At 41.2% G+C, this 14,756-nt stretch overlaps 2 protein-coding genes across 9 annotated transcripts in view; both read left to right on the top strand.

Moving 5' to 3' along the window:
- Window positions 1–4,466, top strand: part of bptf (bromodomain PHD finger transcription factor) — a 29,930-nt gene extending 25,464 nt beyond the window's left edge. For 7 of the 8 annotated variants that reach the window (XM_036148395.1, XM_036148392.1, XM_036148391.1 and 4 more), the window contains 3 exons: window positions 973–1,057; window positions 1,156–1,342; window positions 4,129–4,466. In XM_036148395.1, the coding sequence (XP_036004288.1) occupies window positions 973–1,057; window positions 1,156–1,342; window positions 4,129–4,168 (312 nt within the window). In that variant the 3' untranslated portion in view covers window positions 4,169–4,466. Of the gene's footprint in view, window positions 1–972; window positions 1,058–1,155; window positions 1,343–3,326 lie in introns of all 8 variants that reach the window. The other variant, XM_036148390.1, reaches the window with a different exon arrangement.
- Window positions 4,467–7,847: 3,381 nt separating this feature from the next.
- Window positions 7,848–13,612, top strand: kpna2 (karyopherin alpha 2 (RAG cohort 1, importin alpha 1)). The gene is made up of 11 exons (XM_012867865.3): window positions 7,848–7,978; window positions 8,206–8,317; window positions 8,393–8,533; window positions 11,073–11,161; window positions 11,259–11,527; window positions 11,607–11,701; window positions 11,881–12,144; window positions 12,266–12,499; window positions 12,872–13,054; window positions 13,149–13,298; window positions 13,388–13,612. The coding sequence occupies exons 1-11, from the start codon at window positions 7,863–7,865 to the stop codon at window positions 13,475–13,477; spliced, it is 1,743 nt and encodes a 580-aa protein (XP_012723319.2). The 5' UTR covers window positions 7,848–7,862; the 3' UTR covers window positions 13,478–13,612.
- The last annotated feature ends 1,144 nt before the right edge of the window (window positions 13,613–14,756 follow it).

Here is a 14,756-nt window from a genome sequence, read left to right as displayed (position 1 = left end):
TCAAAGCCAACGCTGATTGGACGTTCGTTTGGTGAACGGCTCCAAATTTTCTTTAACGGAGAGTAGCCAGACTGATCTGCGAGTGAAACCTTGAAAGCTCGCGAGATCAGGATGGTCTCACGAGGCTAGCCCTCAGACGCAAAGGGGCCAGTTCCCATAGACGCGGATGTGCAATGGCGGTTTTAAGCGGCCCTCGTGGTGCGGCGGTCAGGATGAGGGAAAGTGACCCGTAGAAACATGGAGTGACCAGGGCCACATCCGGTGGTTTTGCCGCGGTACTGTCTATGGAGGTGTCACCGTAGCCGATCGCATGGCTATGGTACAAAAGCACGTTCCACTTCAACCAGTAGGAAAATACAGCTGCAGTAGCCGCCGTTCAACCCTGAGAGGGCAGCAGCAAGACGGTTTTAAGGCAAATGTTGCAGAACTAAAGTTCACATAGAATTTTAAAAAGTTGCACAGTAACATTAATGTATACCACATTTCAGTAACAAGACAGTTCAAAGTAGCACCCGTAGGCCCTGTTTATACAGTTTTATGAATTTTGGGTCCGCTACAGCGACAACTACAGGCCAGGGGCTTCTAGTTAAACATTCGTGTCTGATCTCACCAATGCTTTGTTATATCTGCAAAGCATGGGCCAACATATCAAACCCTATGGGTTAAGAAAGGGATGTCACTCAGGTTCTTACGGTGGCTGTAGAGCCCTCTCCACTTGTAGTGCTTTAAAGCTTAAAATAAGGCCACCCTTTTTTACAGTGCTCAGCTTTAGGTTAGATTTTAGGAGATCAGTTTAAGCAGATCTCACAGATTTGAACCTTTTCTTCACAAGAGACGGTGGAGGCTGTCTGAATCCCAGTGGATCTACTTTGTACTAAATGTCTTTGATGGTTTTTGTGTAATATGTGTTTTGTTATGCTGAATGTGCCCTTTTATCAACAACACTTCATTTTGTGCGCTTACGTTCCTCAGGCTCACAAAATGGCATGGCCTTTCCTTGAACCGGTGGATCCCCACGATGCCCCGGACTATTATCGCGTGATCAAGGAGCCGATGGGTAGGGTCGCCTTCCATGCCGCGTGAGCAGGGTGGCTGACATGAAAGGGGCGTTGCGTTCATGTTATTCTCCTTTTCTGTGTCTTTGTCCCTCTGAAGATTTTTCCACAATGGAAACCCGTTTGCAAAAGCGACATTACCAGAAGCTCACAGAGTTTGTGGCAGACGTGACCAAAATCTTCGACAACTGCCGCTACTACAACCCCAACGACACACCCTTCTTTCAGTGCGCCGAGGTGCTGGAAGCCTTCTTTGTACAGAAGCTGAAAGGCTTCAAGGCGAGCAGGTAAGAGCCGAGGTTTCAGGGGTTCCCCTTGTTTGTGCTTTTTAAAACTTTAACTCGCTTATTTAGAGACTCTGTCAGGAACAATTAAACATATCTTCATCCGTGCACTTATTTCTGCCTGCCATTTTTTTTTCTTTTTTTATCACAAGCATGAGCATTGACTGTTTATGGTAGAATGTGATTTTATTTACCTTTTTATTTAGTCGTGTATGTTCTTGTCATGACTGACGTTGCATTGCCTCGGTAAAGTGTTCTTGCCATTTGAGCTTTTTCACATTTTGTTGCTTTACAATCACAAACTTGGCTGTATTTTATCGGATACACCAACACACTTTACTGCACTGTTGTCAAGTGGAAGAAAAGCAAGAAATGGTTTTAAATTAAAAAATATATATATTTTTTTTTAATGAATATGCATATTCAAAACACTGATAAATGTCCCTACTATCTATGCACATCTTGAGAGGAAGATTGTTGCCCCAGTTGTCCTGTTGGAAGCTGAATCTGCGGCCCAGTCCTAAGGGAAACTGCAGTTTTATTTGCAGTTTTATTTTATTTTTATTAAGTCTGCAGCCTCTGACCTTCCTTTCCCAGGATTGCCCTGTTTTAGACTCCCCTTAACTCCTAGCAGCGTCCCTGTCCCTGCGAGGGAATAAGCATCCCCATAGCATGGCGCTGCACCACCACCAATCACCAGTGGGAGGGTTTGTACTGGGTGATGTGCAGGAGGACGTAGAGGAAAAATTCAGCTCTGATCTCATTGGACCAGAGCATTTTTTATTTTTATTTTTTCAAATCTGTACGTTGCTTTTCTTTCCCTCCTCTCCAGTGGAGCTGCAGAGGAAGAATAGCCTTTTGGGCTAACTCTGGTGGATTTGCAGCAATGCTATTACTGTACGAAGTCCCAGACCAACTAACTTATTCTGTTCCTATGTAAGAAATACATAAAAGGAAAATCTTTATTATCTGTCCCAGCTGGTGACAAATTCTTCTGTGACAAGGTAATAACACAAACACTGTAATAAAAACTAATAAAAAACGCATGCAAATCACATGAAGAAAAGCGTAAAGCTTGTTCAGTAAACTTAAAAGAGAAGCAGTTCTACTTTTAAGGAGTTTAAATTGGACCTTGCAAATGGTGTGAATGACTGAGCTCTTAAACAGTTAAAAAAGAGCCGTTTGTGGTAATCCGGTAATTTTGCTGTACGATACAGGGCAGTTTTTTGTTGTTGTTTTTTGCAGTTTTTTTTGTTGTTGTTTTTTACCATCAAGAAGTTATATCGAGATAAAATGTTGAAATGAAGAATAGGTTCCATTATTAATACACCAGGGGTAAATCTCCTTCGCGACAGAATAAAAAATCTTACCAGGTGGAGATGTTGTGACTTTTATAGGCTTGTAAGTCTGCAGGTACGTTAGAGACCAAGGCTATGTCCGCTTCAGTTCTCAGGTGTTTAAAAGACTCCACCTGCTCCACCTGGATGATAACAGGCTGGAGAGATGATGGCCCGTCCTCCTTAGGCTCTGCCCCTGCAGCATCACTCCCTGGGTTTAGAGAAATTAAGTTCAAGGCAGTTGTCAATAAAGTTTTTTTTGTCAATACCGGATTTACGGCCATTTAGGAGGACCCGCTGCGATCTGCTCCGCAAAAAGTCGTGAATCCACAAACAAACGCCGGATAAGTTTGGAGATCTGGATGCTGGGCACTGAATTATTTTAAGAATAAAAATCTTCCACTTTACAGCTCTGCTCCATGTTGGTCTATCACATGAAATACACTGATGTCGGGTTAAATGTCTGTGGGTTTATCAATGCTTTTTGCAAGGCGCAGTGCATCACACTGTCAACATGGACGTCAATGCCACGTAGCATCTCTGTAGCATACGACATTTTGCATTTGTGCGTGTGTGTGTGCGCGCGCGCGTCCACCTGTGCTGCATGCCTGTGTTTTAAGCCATCCCCATCTTCTTTTTGTTTCTTGCAGATTGTCAGATTCTTAAGTGTGCCAGTCTAGCTGGAGTCTGGACTGGATGCCGGGCTCTCTGTTGACACTGAAATAAAACTAGTGTTTCCAAAACAGCAAAATCTCAAGAAAAACCACCACAGACACACAACCACCAAATGTGCTCTTTTTTTTCTCCCCCCCTACCTGTTTGTCTCTGAGGAAGAAGTTGCAATCATAGTTAAACAGGAAAGATGCCAAACTGGCAGCCATGTTGATATTATCATGTTGTCATTCAAGATATATTAGGAGCCACTGGCCTTTCTGCTCAAACAAGCTTCCTAGGTAGTGTTTTAAATGTGTTTTACTAACAGGCTTGTATTTATTTCTGTTTAAACATCTCAGTTGAATTGTCGAAGGTGTTGACTAAAGTATAGAGGTGCATATTTTATTATAAAGGTATATTTATGGAACATTTTTCTATGTTACTTCACCTTTAGTTTGACTTCATCTGGATGTTCTCTGCGTTTTACAATGTATAGTGGTTGCGAGCTGTGTCTGAATGTATGTGAGCCTTTTAATAAAAAGAAAAAAAAACGTCATTTGAGATTAGTCTAAAATGATCTGAAGAGTCAGATTGTGTGGCTTCCTCTTCCCTAAATCGCACGGCAACCTCCATTTTTTGAGTTGTGAAAGATTTTGTGGCTACTAATAAAAGGCATTCCCGGGGCGGTTACGCCGTATACCGCTTTGCATCTTCAGTCTGTTAGATCATCTTTGAGGTCGGCAGCAATAAAGAAACTGAAGAGCTCTCAACTCTTCCCCTCTCTTCACATCCTTTTAGGTCTCATAACAACAAGCTTCAGTCTTCTTCAGCCTCTTAAAAAAAAAAAGAAAAAAAAAAAGGCATCGCACGTTCCGCAGACACAATGCACTTGCCAGGAATCTGGCTTTTCTGAACTGTGACACTCATGACTGGGGTCGGCCAGCACCGCCGCTTTCACAGGAACCCCCCCCAAAATCCGTTTCGGCGCTAAGGGGCCACCTCCAGGGACCTCTCCTCACACGCTGGCCGGCGCAGAGAGGCGAGAACCACTGAGGCATTTCAGATGGAAGTTTACCTCGGAGAAAACTCTTACGGAGCTCTCATATTTCCATGTACTTTTTTTTTTTTTCTTTTTTTTGTAAAAAGAAATCCCCGGACCCATCGTGTGGTTTCGTCTACTCAAACGGGAACCTGGCAAGGAAATAACGGTGGCTGAGTTTATCTGAGCATCATGTTTCAAGAGTTTTGTGTCTGAATTCAGATGTCGCAGTGGAACAACGTTTTTCCTCTTGCATTTCCACTCATTGTTAATTCTGAAGTGGCATGAAAGACAGTTTAAGTACTAAAGTACTAAATATGTGGACATCAGTAGTCTTCTCGGTTAAACGTATATAAATATTCTGAGAGTACAGTAATAAGCTATTGTAAATGACTTGCTTTGCAGTAGTGACTGACTGAGAAGAATGAAAAGATGTATTTCAAGGTTCCTGCCCTGTTTGTAAAAATTCATCGGGTTTAGACTTGATTTTTTTTGTATTACAGCTAAAGAAATATTGATGTATATGAAACTTAATAAAATGTAAAAGACTGATTTGCTGTTGTTATTGCCCCTCTAATCAGTATAATTTATCTGACAACCATACCAAATTCAGTATGTAAAATTAGAGCCAATTAGAAAATGAATCCTAATTGGTTTTAAATCTAAATTATCCAACCCTTCTGCTCCATAAACTGAAATGCACATCTGCTGTAATGTAGTCTGTCAATGGATATTGAGAAATGTTTTTGGAAATTATTTTCCAATACATATTTGTATGGTGGTTTCTCTGGTATGCTTTTTTTTTCCTATATACTCTGAGATTCCCAGTTTATGAATAATGAACTAAAAATAAAAAAATGACTAAAAACCTACATTCATATATCAAGTGAACGTCCAGGTATGCCATGGTGAGCAAATCTTCAATTTTTCAGTTACCAAAAATCAGTTTTTTTTTTTAGTTTTTTTTCTCTAATTTTGAAAGGGTCACTGAGACCAATTCTTGAGTTTAACTTAAACCATTGTAGAAAAGTCTTCTACAGTAATAAGTTGATAATAAATTAAAAGCTTTAGCTCCCAACACTGAACCTTGTAGGACTCCGTGATTAATTTTTATAAACTGAGATTTCCTTATTCAACTATATTAACTGCTTGTGGAATACCAGCTTAACCACTGATTGATAAATGCCTCTTAACCCCAAATATTGTAATATTGGCAGTAATTTATTATTTATGGTATTAAACTCTTAACAATACAATTCAAATAACCTTAACTCACCATAGGTTTTTAGCTATCTTTGCTACATTCCAACCTGTAATTAAAATATTTTCTTACAGTATTTGATGGATTTGCACAGAATAGTCTTAAATTAGAGAAGAGAAACGAGAAACAAACTTTATGTATAAAATATTTTTACACACTGAGGCTTCTTTTACTTTGTCCTATTTGTTACTTGCTTCACAATAAATAAAGAAACTCGTCGTCAAGGTTGTAGACTTGTTCTGGAAATGAAATGGTGCAAATTCTCAAACAATCCATTTTACTTCCAGGTTATGAGGCGACAAAATATGAAAAATGCCAAGGGGGTGAATATTTTTGCAAGGCAAGTGAAGAAATGTTCCATATATTTTGCCACTCATTTGAAAACACTTTTTCAACTCATGTGGATTCATCACATATAGAGTGACTTTATTTCTTGTATTTTGAGGATTGTGGCTTGCAGATAATGAAAACCCCCATTTCAGTGACTCAGAAGATTTGTATATTGTGAAAAAGCTAATTATTGGAAACTTATGGTATCACATCAAAAGCAGCTAATTAACTCAAAACACCTCCAAAGGTTTCCTTAGCCTCCAGGTCTCACAGTCTTGGTCAGCAGGCCTACACAATCATTGGAAGACAGACACTGACCCCTTCCACAAGGAGGGCCAGCCACAAAAGATCACTGCTAAAGAAGCTGGTTGTTCATAGAGTGCACATCCAAGCATATTCATAGAACGTTGAGTAGAAGGAAAATGTGCACCAGGAACAGGGAGAACCGCAGCCTTCAGGGCACTGTTAAACGAAATGCAGTCTCTCATGTGAATGAGAATTTGTGTCTCGATGAGACTACCTGCATAAATAAAGATTTGATAACAATAATGTCCAAGAAGACCTCCTGTTGTCCCTTGTGTCCTTGACTTAATCAACTACTGACTGCCTAGAAATGAACATACTATTCAGAAGCCTGACATTTCTGTTTAAAACACCATTGAATCCTTTGTAACGTTCTAATTTTCTGAGATACTGTATTTGGGCTTTTTCTTATCTGCGAGGCCTAATTATCACATTTACAAGAAATAAAGGCTTGACATAGTTCACTATTTGCGATGAATCTATAAGCTTGACTTTCTGAAATAAGTGGTGAAAAGGACTGTCATAACTTTATACTATCATTTTCACTGCCTCTGATCTCGCATTGGTATTAGCCAACGTTGGTCCCATATTTACAGAATAAATTTAAGTTATGTAAAGCAGGCACTGTAAAAACTAAACAAAAAAAACCCATGAAGAGTGGTGAAAATAAAACCTCCTAATTCTGCTTCCTTTTTTTGTATAGTTGGCTTGTTCACATCACGGGAGACGCAAGAAGTTTTCATTAGCTAACATTATGAAAGACGAGTGATTTTAAATCCTTTTTGACATTTATTTTTTACAGAATTTGAGCTACATTCATATTGCAAACGATTGTGCTTTTAATGTTTTAGCAGGTTTGTGCATAATGAGGCTGTATGGCAGAACTGGGGACATAAGTCTGCCTGCCTGGTTGGTGATCATTTTCAGTATGAGTAGCAAGGGATCCAGCAGTTCTGCAGAAAACATTATCGAAACTTAAAAACCATCTTAATGGAACCCACTGGTCATACCATGTAGTTTTTAAAAGACTCAAAATAACTGCTGAATACACGATAACAAAAATCTGGCCATTGCAGCCTAGTTGGACCCTCAATAGTAGTATACAAGAGGCTCATTTTTGAGCCCAGACTAGTCTTTTTACTAGTTGTGATCCATAAAAACTACTCAAAATTAGTGCTAGACAACAGACTGAACTGGAAAAGCAGTAAAATAAATACCTTTGACTGTTTGAAGTTATTTAACTTCTCTGTGATATTCTCATTCAAAGAGATGCGCATAAAGATTTGGTTTCATTTTGCACAAAAATCTATTTTATAACTTTCAATAAACAGGCTTCAAAACAAAAGTAAATGAGCCATCCTCAAACTTGAGACTAGAGGAGTGTCTTTGATAAATAACTTCCGGTTAGAGAATTTTAAATTTGAGTTGAGCTTTTTCTGATCCTGGAACAGTTTGAACTCGAAGTCTTGTCACTGGCTGCTAACAGCCTCAACAGTCAACCGATCCTGGATCAGGGTACACCGGTGTCCAGATCTCGCGATGCTCTCGTGGAGTGACGGCGTTTCCTGTGACGCATGGGATTATTTTTCAAAACGACCAATGAACGTCGGCAGAAGGATGCTTTTACTCGAACGGCCCAATCAGAGGTCTCTCTGCAGGAATTTAAAGGTCTGCGCGACATTTTCTGAACTTCACGGCTCCTGTGCGAGGACTGGGTAAGTATCTGACCGGCGCTTATCTTGAAAGGTTTATTTTACATTTTAAATGTTTATTTATGTTTTTGTGGCCTTAACGTAACATGAACTGTATTGCCTTACTTAACCGACAAGCGGTACATTAATTTAACTTGAATGTGAGCGTTTCTAGACACTTCGCGTGCCACAATGTCACGAGGTAATGCAAGCAAGGTGATTGAGCGACATATAAACTTGTATGTCCGCAGGAATTACGCCACTACTATTGCTCTTCCTGCTGCTGACAGCTCCTCACTCCCCAAGATGTCTGAGAACGTCGCACGCCTGAACAAATTCAAGAACAAAGGCAGAGATGCCAACGTGAGTTTCATTACTGGAGCCAACCCAAAGATTGAGCCCACCAGGTGATAACCCTCTAATCTGAATGTAACGCAGGAGCTCCGACGCAGGAGAGTGGAGGTGAACGTCGAGCTCCGGAAAGCCAAGAAAGATGACCAGATGCTCAAGAGGAGAAATGTGTCCGTAGTTCCGGACGAGGCGACGTCTCCCCTCCAAGAACGAAGCCAGAACTGTCAGGTAAAGCTTTCCAGTCCCCTTGCGTTCACTTCAGACACGTTACAAATTGTTTTTAAAAATAAATAAATGGATAAAATACGAACGCCCAGAAGCGCAACCGGTGCAGGCAAAGGCGACGTAGCGGACCTCCGGGCCAGCAGGGGGCACTCCTAAGTCGCGTGCTGTCTTACACAGAATAACTTTTCAAAATCTAACTAATCGAGAATAAAAGCCAACATTAAGTTTTCTTTTCCTTTTTCTTTCGTTTTTTAACGATTTTCACGTCAGTCAAATGCACTAGTTGTAATTGTATAGGAAATTATCATTATAGTTTGGTTTCCAAACAGTCAAAACCTGAAATAAGAATCTGAAATAAACCCTCCTCAGAAAAGTTTTACTATTAAATCTTTGGAACGTGTTGCTCGTTACTGTGTAAACTGATACGTGGGTGTGGAAGGTAATCGCTGTGAATGGGTGGTAAGACTAATTTGACCTGGCAGTTGTCTGTACAGTAGAGGTGGGCGATACCGGGAATTTTTAATCGATCCGATACCAAGTAAATACAAGGGGCAGTATCGCCGATATCGATCCGATACCAATACTTTTAACATTTGATTTTTATTTTATTATTACAATTAAATAATAATAATAAAGTTATGTTCAGTGTTTTTTTCCTAATCCACCGCCTATATCTTTCAATCCTCATGTAATTTTGTCCGTATTGTGTGCACCTGCTTGTTGCTTTAATCCTATAATTTTCCCCGTCGTGGGATAAATAAAGGATTAGCTAATGTTATCTTATCTTAAATAACACTTTTTAATAGGATATATGTACTGGGTTCTTTCAAGGTCTTAATTACATTTTCTGTGTGGGCTCCAGTAACATATGATAGATAATATCTACTTTGAAAATTAACATGAACTGCTGCTCTGATCTACCTGGATGTCCTCCGGAGGACTGAAACGCCTCATGGGCCTTTCAGACAGGCTGCGACGACCGCACTGCTGCGCTGTGAAACCCATTCTTTTCAATGGCTTGCGCCGCGCCAGGGCGGTTTATCGCTGCGTCGAGCAAAGCGCAAGCACAGCGCAGCGCACCGCTTCGCGCGCCGCGCGGCGCGCCGTGACGAATGCACGCGTTGCCATAGAAACCGCAAATGCGCTGCGCTGAACCCCGCGGCCAGCGCAGCGCAAATCGCTTCCTGTCTGAAAGGCCCTTCAGTCAGTGACGTCAGTCTGTGGGTCTGTCGGGGCAATCAGGGAAGTTTCCTCTGTCGCTCTACGTTTTCTTCCTCATGGTTTTTCACGTGCTTAGATACATTTGTTGTGTTTCCACTTAATTTAACCGGCTTTTTACAAAACGTATTTCTCTCTTCATGTTTTTGCGCTCTGGCGGTCTCTCTCTCTCTCTCTCTCTCCGTGTCTGAACAGGAGCCGCGCGCCGCGCGGCGGTTGTTTGTGTATGTTGAGTTGAGAGAGCACAGTGGGCGGGACAGGCTGAACCTGCGTGCTGATTGGCTGGCGCCGCTGAGCCATGTACGAGAGGGGAGGGGGAGCAGCAGCCAGCAGAGTGCCTGCCACTGAGCTATATTATACACTGGAGTGCTAATCACCGTCTGTTAGAACGAGTCGCTTTGAAGCCACCAGCCGCCATATTGGTACTCCCTATTTCCCCCCAGTAACTAGGGAATATGTGCGCTGCAGCATCGAATAACAAGGATTTTCTCCTGTTCAGGGGGGGGGGCTTAAAACTTTTAAAATGTCAAATGCCATATACTTTTATGTTATGTTCTAAAAATATCAAGTACTGAGAAAGTCATGTGCTGAAATATTTTGCATTTTATTCATTTAAATATATATATTTAACATTTATAAATATATAAATAACAATATACAAAAACATATATTTACATATGTGTATACATATATATACATATATACATATACACATACTTATATATACATATATGTATATTTAATATGAATAACATGTAAAATATCTCAGCACCTAATGTCCTAGTAGTTGATAGTGTTAGTACATCCACTGACTGTAGAATTACCTGTGAAACGTTTTCACACTGCCAGAAAACTGCTTGTTGTTGCAACCAAATCCTATGGGATTCTGTGAGAGTAGGGAGTAGCAAGATGGCGGCCAGTGACTTCAGTTTTTCGGCAAAATAAGCACTCCAGTGTATTATATAGCTCAGTGGTGCCTGCCCGTGACACAGAAGGGGAGACTGGTCTGGTGAATCTGCGGCAGTCAGCGCGCGCGGGAGAGAATAAAAAGGATCGATCCTGTTAAAAGAATATTGTTCAATATCAATACCCGCGTTGGTATCGATAGTATCGATCCTAGGATCGATCCGCCCACCTCTACTGTACAGGCCAGGTGAACCCAAGCAGCAGAGGCCAAGTAGACGTGTAAGGTTCATAGTAGAATGTAAAATTCACCATTACAATATGAAAAAAGGATCCTGGGTTTATTAAATATATATGCAGCTCCCGATGTGTTTAAAAAAATTAGTGTCTAATATTTTGTTTTCCCCATAATGATCTGCAGACCTTAAGACAGTGGACCGTCGAGGAGATTGTTGCAGGAGTGACCAATGAAAGTCGTGAGATCCAGCTCCAGGCAACCCAGGCTGCACGGTAAGTCATTAAAAGCACACTGAAATTAACATTTATGTGTATGTATTTTATTTATTTATTTTTTTAAACCCCAACAACTTTAATGTCTCGGATGTAGGAAGCTGCTGTCCCGGGACAAACATCCTCCCATTGATGAGATGATAAGCGCCGGCCTCATACCCAAGTTCATCGCTTTCCTCGGGCTGACCGACTGCCCTCCAGTTCAGTTCGAGGCATCCTGGGCTCTGACAAACATTGCCTCTGGGACGTCTGATCAGACTGCTGCAGTGGTCGCTGGTGGGGCCATTCCTGCCTTCATCAGCCTGGTCACCTCCCCCCACCAGCACATCAGCGAGCAGGCCGTCTGGGCACTTGGAAACATTGCTGGTAATTGGCAAAATGCATAACAATGTTTTTAATTTTGAAACTTCAAACTATTTACATTTCCTTTTACGTCTCTTTTTAGGTGATGGATCAGCTCTGAGAGACCGGGTGATCAAGCACGGTGCAGTTCCTCCTCTGCTCAGTTTGCTGGCAGTACCTGACCTGACTGTATTCAGTGTAGGTATCACCTTTCTCTTTAAAAAATCAGTTTAATATCCAAAACCAGTTTTCAGGAAATGGTTGAAAGCTTCTGGTAATTCACCTCACCAGCCTCTAGGGGGCGTCCTAGTCTAACTAAAGCCATTTCCTCCATGTCAAACTGACACCTGCCCCTCTTCATCTTGGTTTTATTACAGCCCGGCTACCTGAGAAATGTGACCTGGACTCTGTCCAACCTCTGCCGCAACAAGAACCCCTCCCCACCTTTGAGCGCCATCCAGCAGATCTTACCCACTCTCGTCAATCTCCTGCACCACACTGATCTGGAGGTGTTGGCCGACGCTTGCTGGGCTGTTTCCTACCTCACCGACGGTTCTAATGATCGCATCGAGATCGTGGTCCAGACCGGTTTGATTCCTCGTCTGGTCCAACTGCTCGGTTTTGAAGAGCTGTCTGTAGTCGTACGTATGATTTTTTCTAAAGATCACTCACATTAATCATCCAAAACTAAGTCATAATTTGTTTTTGGGGGGGGGGGGGGGAATGCCCTATTCTCAGATCTCTTTTTCTCCCATCTCTTAGACTCCAGCGCTCCGTGCACTTGGTAACATCGTGACCGGCACAGATGAGCAGACTCAAGCTGTACTCGATGCTGGTGCCCTGTCCATGTTCCCTCAGCTGCTGCGCCACAAAAAGCCTAACATTCAGAAGGAGGCAGCCTGGACTCTGTCCAACATCACAGCGGGGAAAGACACCCAGATCCAGGAAGTCATCAATGCAGGCCTCGTTCCATACATGGTGGACGTGCTTGTGCGGGTACGTCTCAGTAGTCCGTTTGCTCCTGCTAGATGCATCAGTCAGAGTTGGCCATTTTTGTTTGGTTTGATAAGTGACTGGCAGCACAAAGGTTTTTGGTATCTTTAGTAATTGGCTAACAACGACGTGGTTTGAACCTTATGTTCAATAAGTCACTCAATGTTTAGGAAGAGGACTTAATTCCTAAACTGTAAATTTTTCTATCACAGAACCTGTAGCACATTAGTTGTTCGTTTTTTTGTTTGTTTCCCCTAATTGGCAGCAAATCAGGTGTCAAAACCACAGAATGGCATTCAGAAGAAACATCTGCATCTATACAGTAAATTTCCTCCTCTTTATGTGTGGCCTTCACTGGTTCCTTGTTCTCTGCAGGGTGACTACAAAACCCAAAAAGAGGCCGTGTGGGCAGTAACAAACTTCACCAGTGGGGGCACTGTTCAGCAGGTGGTCTACCTGGTTCAAGCCAATGTTCTTGATCCCCTCCTGAATCTGCTTTCCTCCAAGGACAGCAAGACTGTCCTTGTCATTTTGGATGCGATCACTAATATCTTCATGGTGAGTGTGCCATCAGACACAAATGCATCTGATAAATGCATACATGCACATGGGTGGCTGTGAAATGTGGTCATATATTTGTGTGCCTTGTCAGGCTGGAGAGAAAATCGGCGAGTCGGACAAACTGAGTCTGATGATTGAAGAATGTGGTGGACTGGACAAGATCGAGGCGTTGCAGTCTCATGAGAATGAGATGATCTACAAAGCTGCTCTCAACCTGATAGAGAAGTACTTCTCTGAAGAGGTGTGTATAGGAAGGTTCCTTGAACATTTGTTTATCCTGACATCTAGACTGTGTATATAATGTGTTTTTTCTTTTCTTTTTAATTAAAGGAACAGGAGGTGCAGTCTGTTGTCCCTGAAGCTACTGATGACGGTTATGCGTTCCAGATCAGTGAAAACGAGAACACTTTTAATTTCTAAATAACCGTTCTTTCTTTCTGTACTGTACCCCAGCTGTGAAAGTCTGTCCTCTGTTCATGTGACTATTTGTATGTATTGTACATACTTTTTATAACCTATCAGGAACAAGTGTGTAAATAAAGTTGTTGGCTCATGTTTGCTTGTGTGGCTATTTCTTGGTGAGTTCATTAACTGTAATTAAACAAAGCTTTTAAATTTACCAGGTTTTGTTCAAGAATGCCATTTTCTACAACAAATTAGAGAAATTGGGGTAAATATCCTAACGTAGTAGTGGGTTTATTGTACATGGAGCGGGAAAAACCTTTGGAGTTCAGACATTTGAAACTGATATCAGTTGGATTAGGTGTGTTTTAACATGACTTCCCTGCATATAATTCCTATTTCTGATTGTATATTTAATTTAGGGACTTCGTACTCTTAGATTAGGAAAGTACTCTTTGCCGTTTTCTTCCTGGATTGCGCTTCATTTCCCGCCATCTTCCCATCAGCTCTAACCAGCTTCACTGCAAAAGTGAGATGTTCAACACAATATAAGTGGTCATCTGTATTAAACTGGAATTCACAAGGATCAAGCCCATATAAAAATGTGTGGCTCCCTTTACAGCTGGATTTATTTTTTATTTTTTTCTATAAGATCTGAATTCACACCCACCCAAATGAGCTGCAATTGATCATAAAATTGTTCATCCCTCAGCCAGATGTAAATGAAAAATTTTGAGCGGTGACTTTTTTTTTTTTTTTTTTTCTAATGAGATTAGCGTCTCATTGTTAGATTCTTAAGGTCATATCCTTTTTATAATGATCAGTTTCTGGTCTTTTGATAAGCATATAACATGTACCTTAAAGCAAATTAACCCCTACTAGTGTTAAGCATCTTTCTGCATGTTTGCCCTGCTGTTTGGCAATCTATCTTTGCAGTCAGAAGGCCTCCTTGCCATCCCCCTCACTGGCTCCCTCCACAAATGATCAGATTCATGTCATAATGTTGGGCTTCTGGTTAATTCTAATTCAATTATGAAAATCTATTGTAGGCAGGCCCCCTGTCTTAAAAAGGAAGTCATTGTAGAAAGGGCTAAATTATTTTAACATTGCATCTTTTATACATTTTCTCTTTATGTTGGGATTTGGGGGGAGGGCAAATTGATCAACCTCAAGCAAATGTTTGTAATGAGAACATTTAAATAAAATGTGTATAAAGACTAAATAACAGCACAACCTTATTCAACGTGGAGAATGTTATTTAATGATATATAAGGCTATAAATACAGTGCATTGACCC

The sequence above is a fragment of the Fundulus heteroclitus genome, chromosome 16 (assembly GCF_011125445.2).
Source record: "Fundulus heteroclitus isolate FHET01 chromosome 16, MU-UCD_Fhet_4.1, whole genome shotgun sequence".
Taxonomy (NCBI): domain Eukaryota; kingdom Metazoa; phylum Chordata; class Actinopteri; order Cyprinodontiformes; family Fundulidae; genus Fundulus; species Fundulus heteroclitus.
Note: the sequence above shows the minus strand (reverse complement) of the source record. Positions and strands in the feature narration are given on the sequence as shown.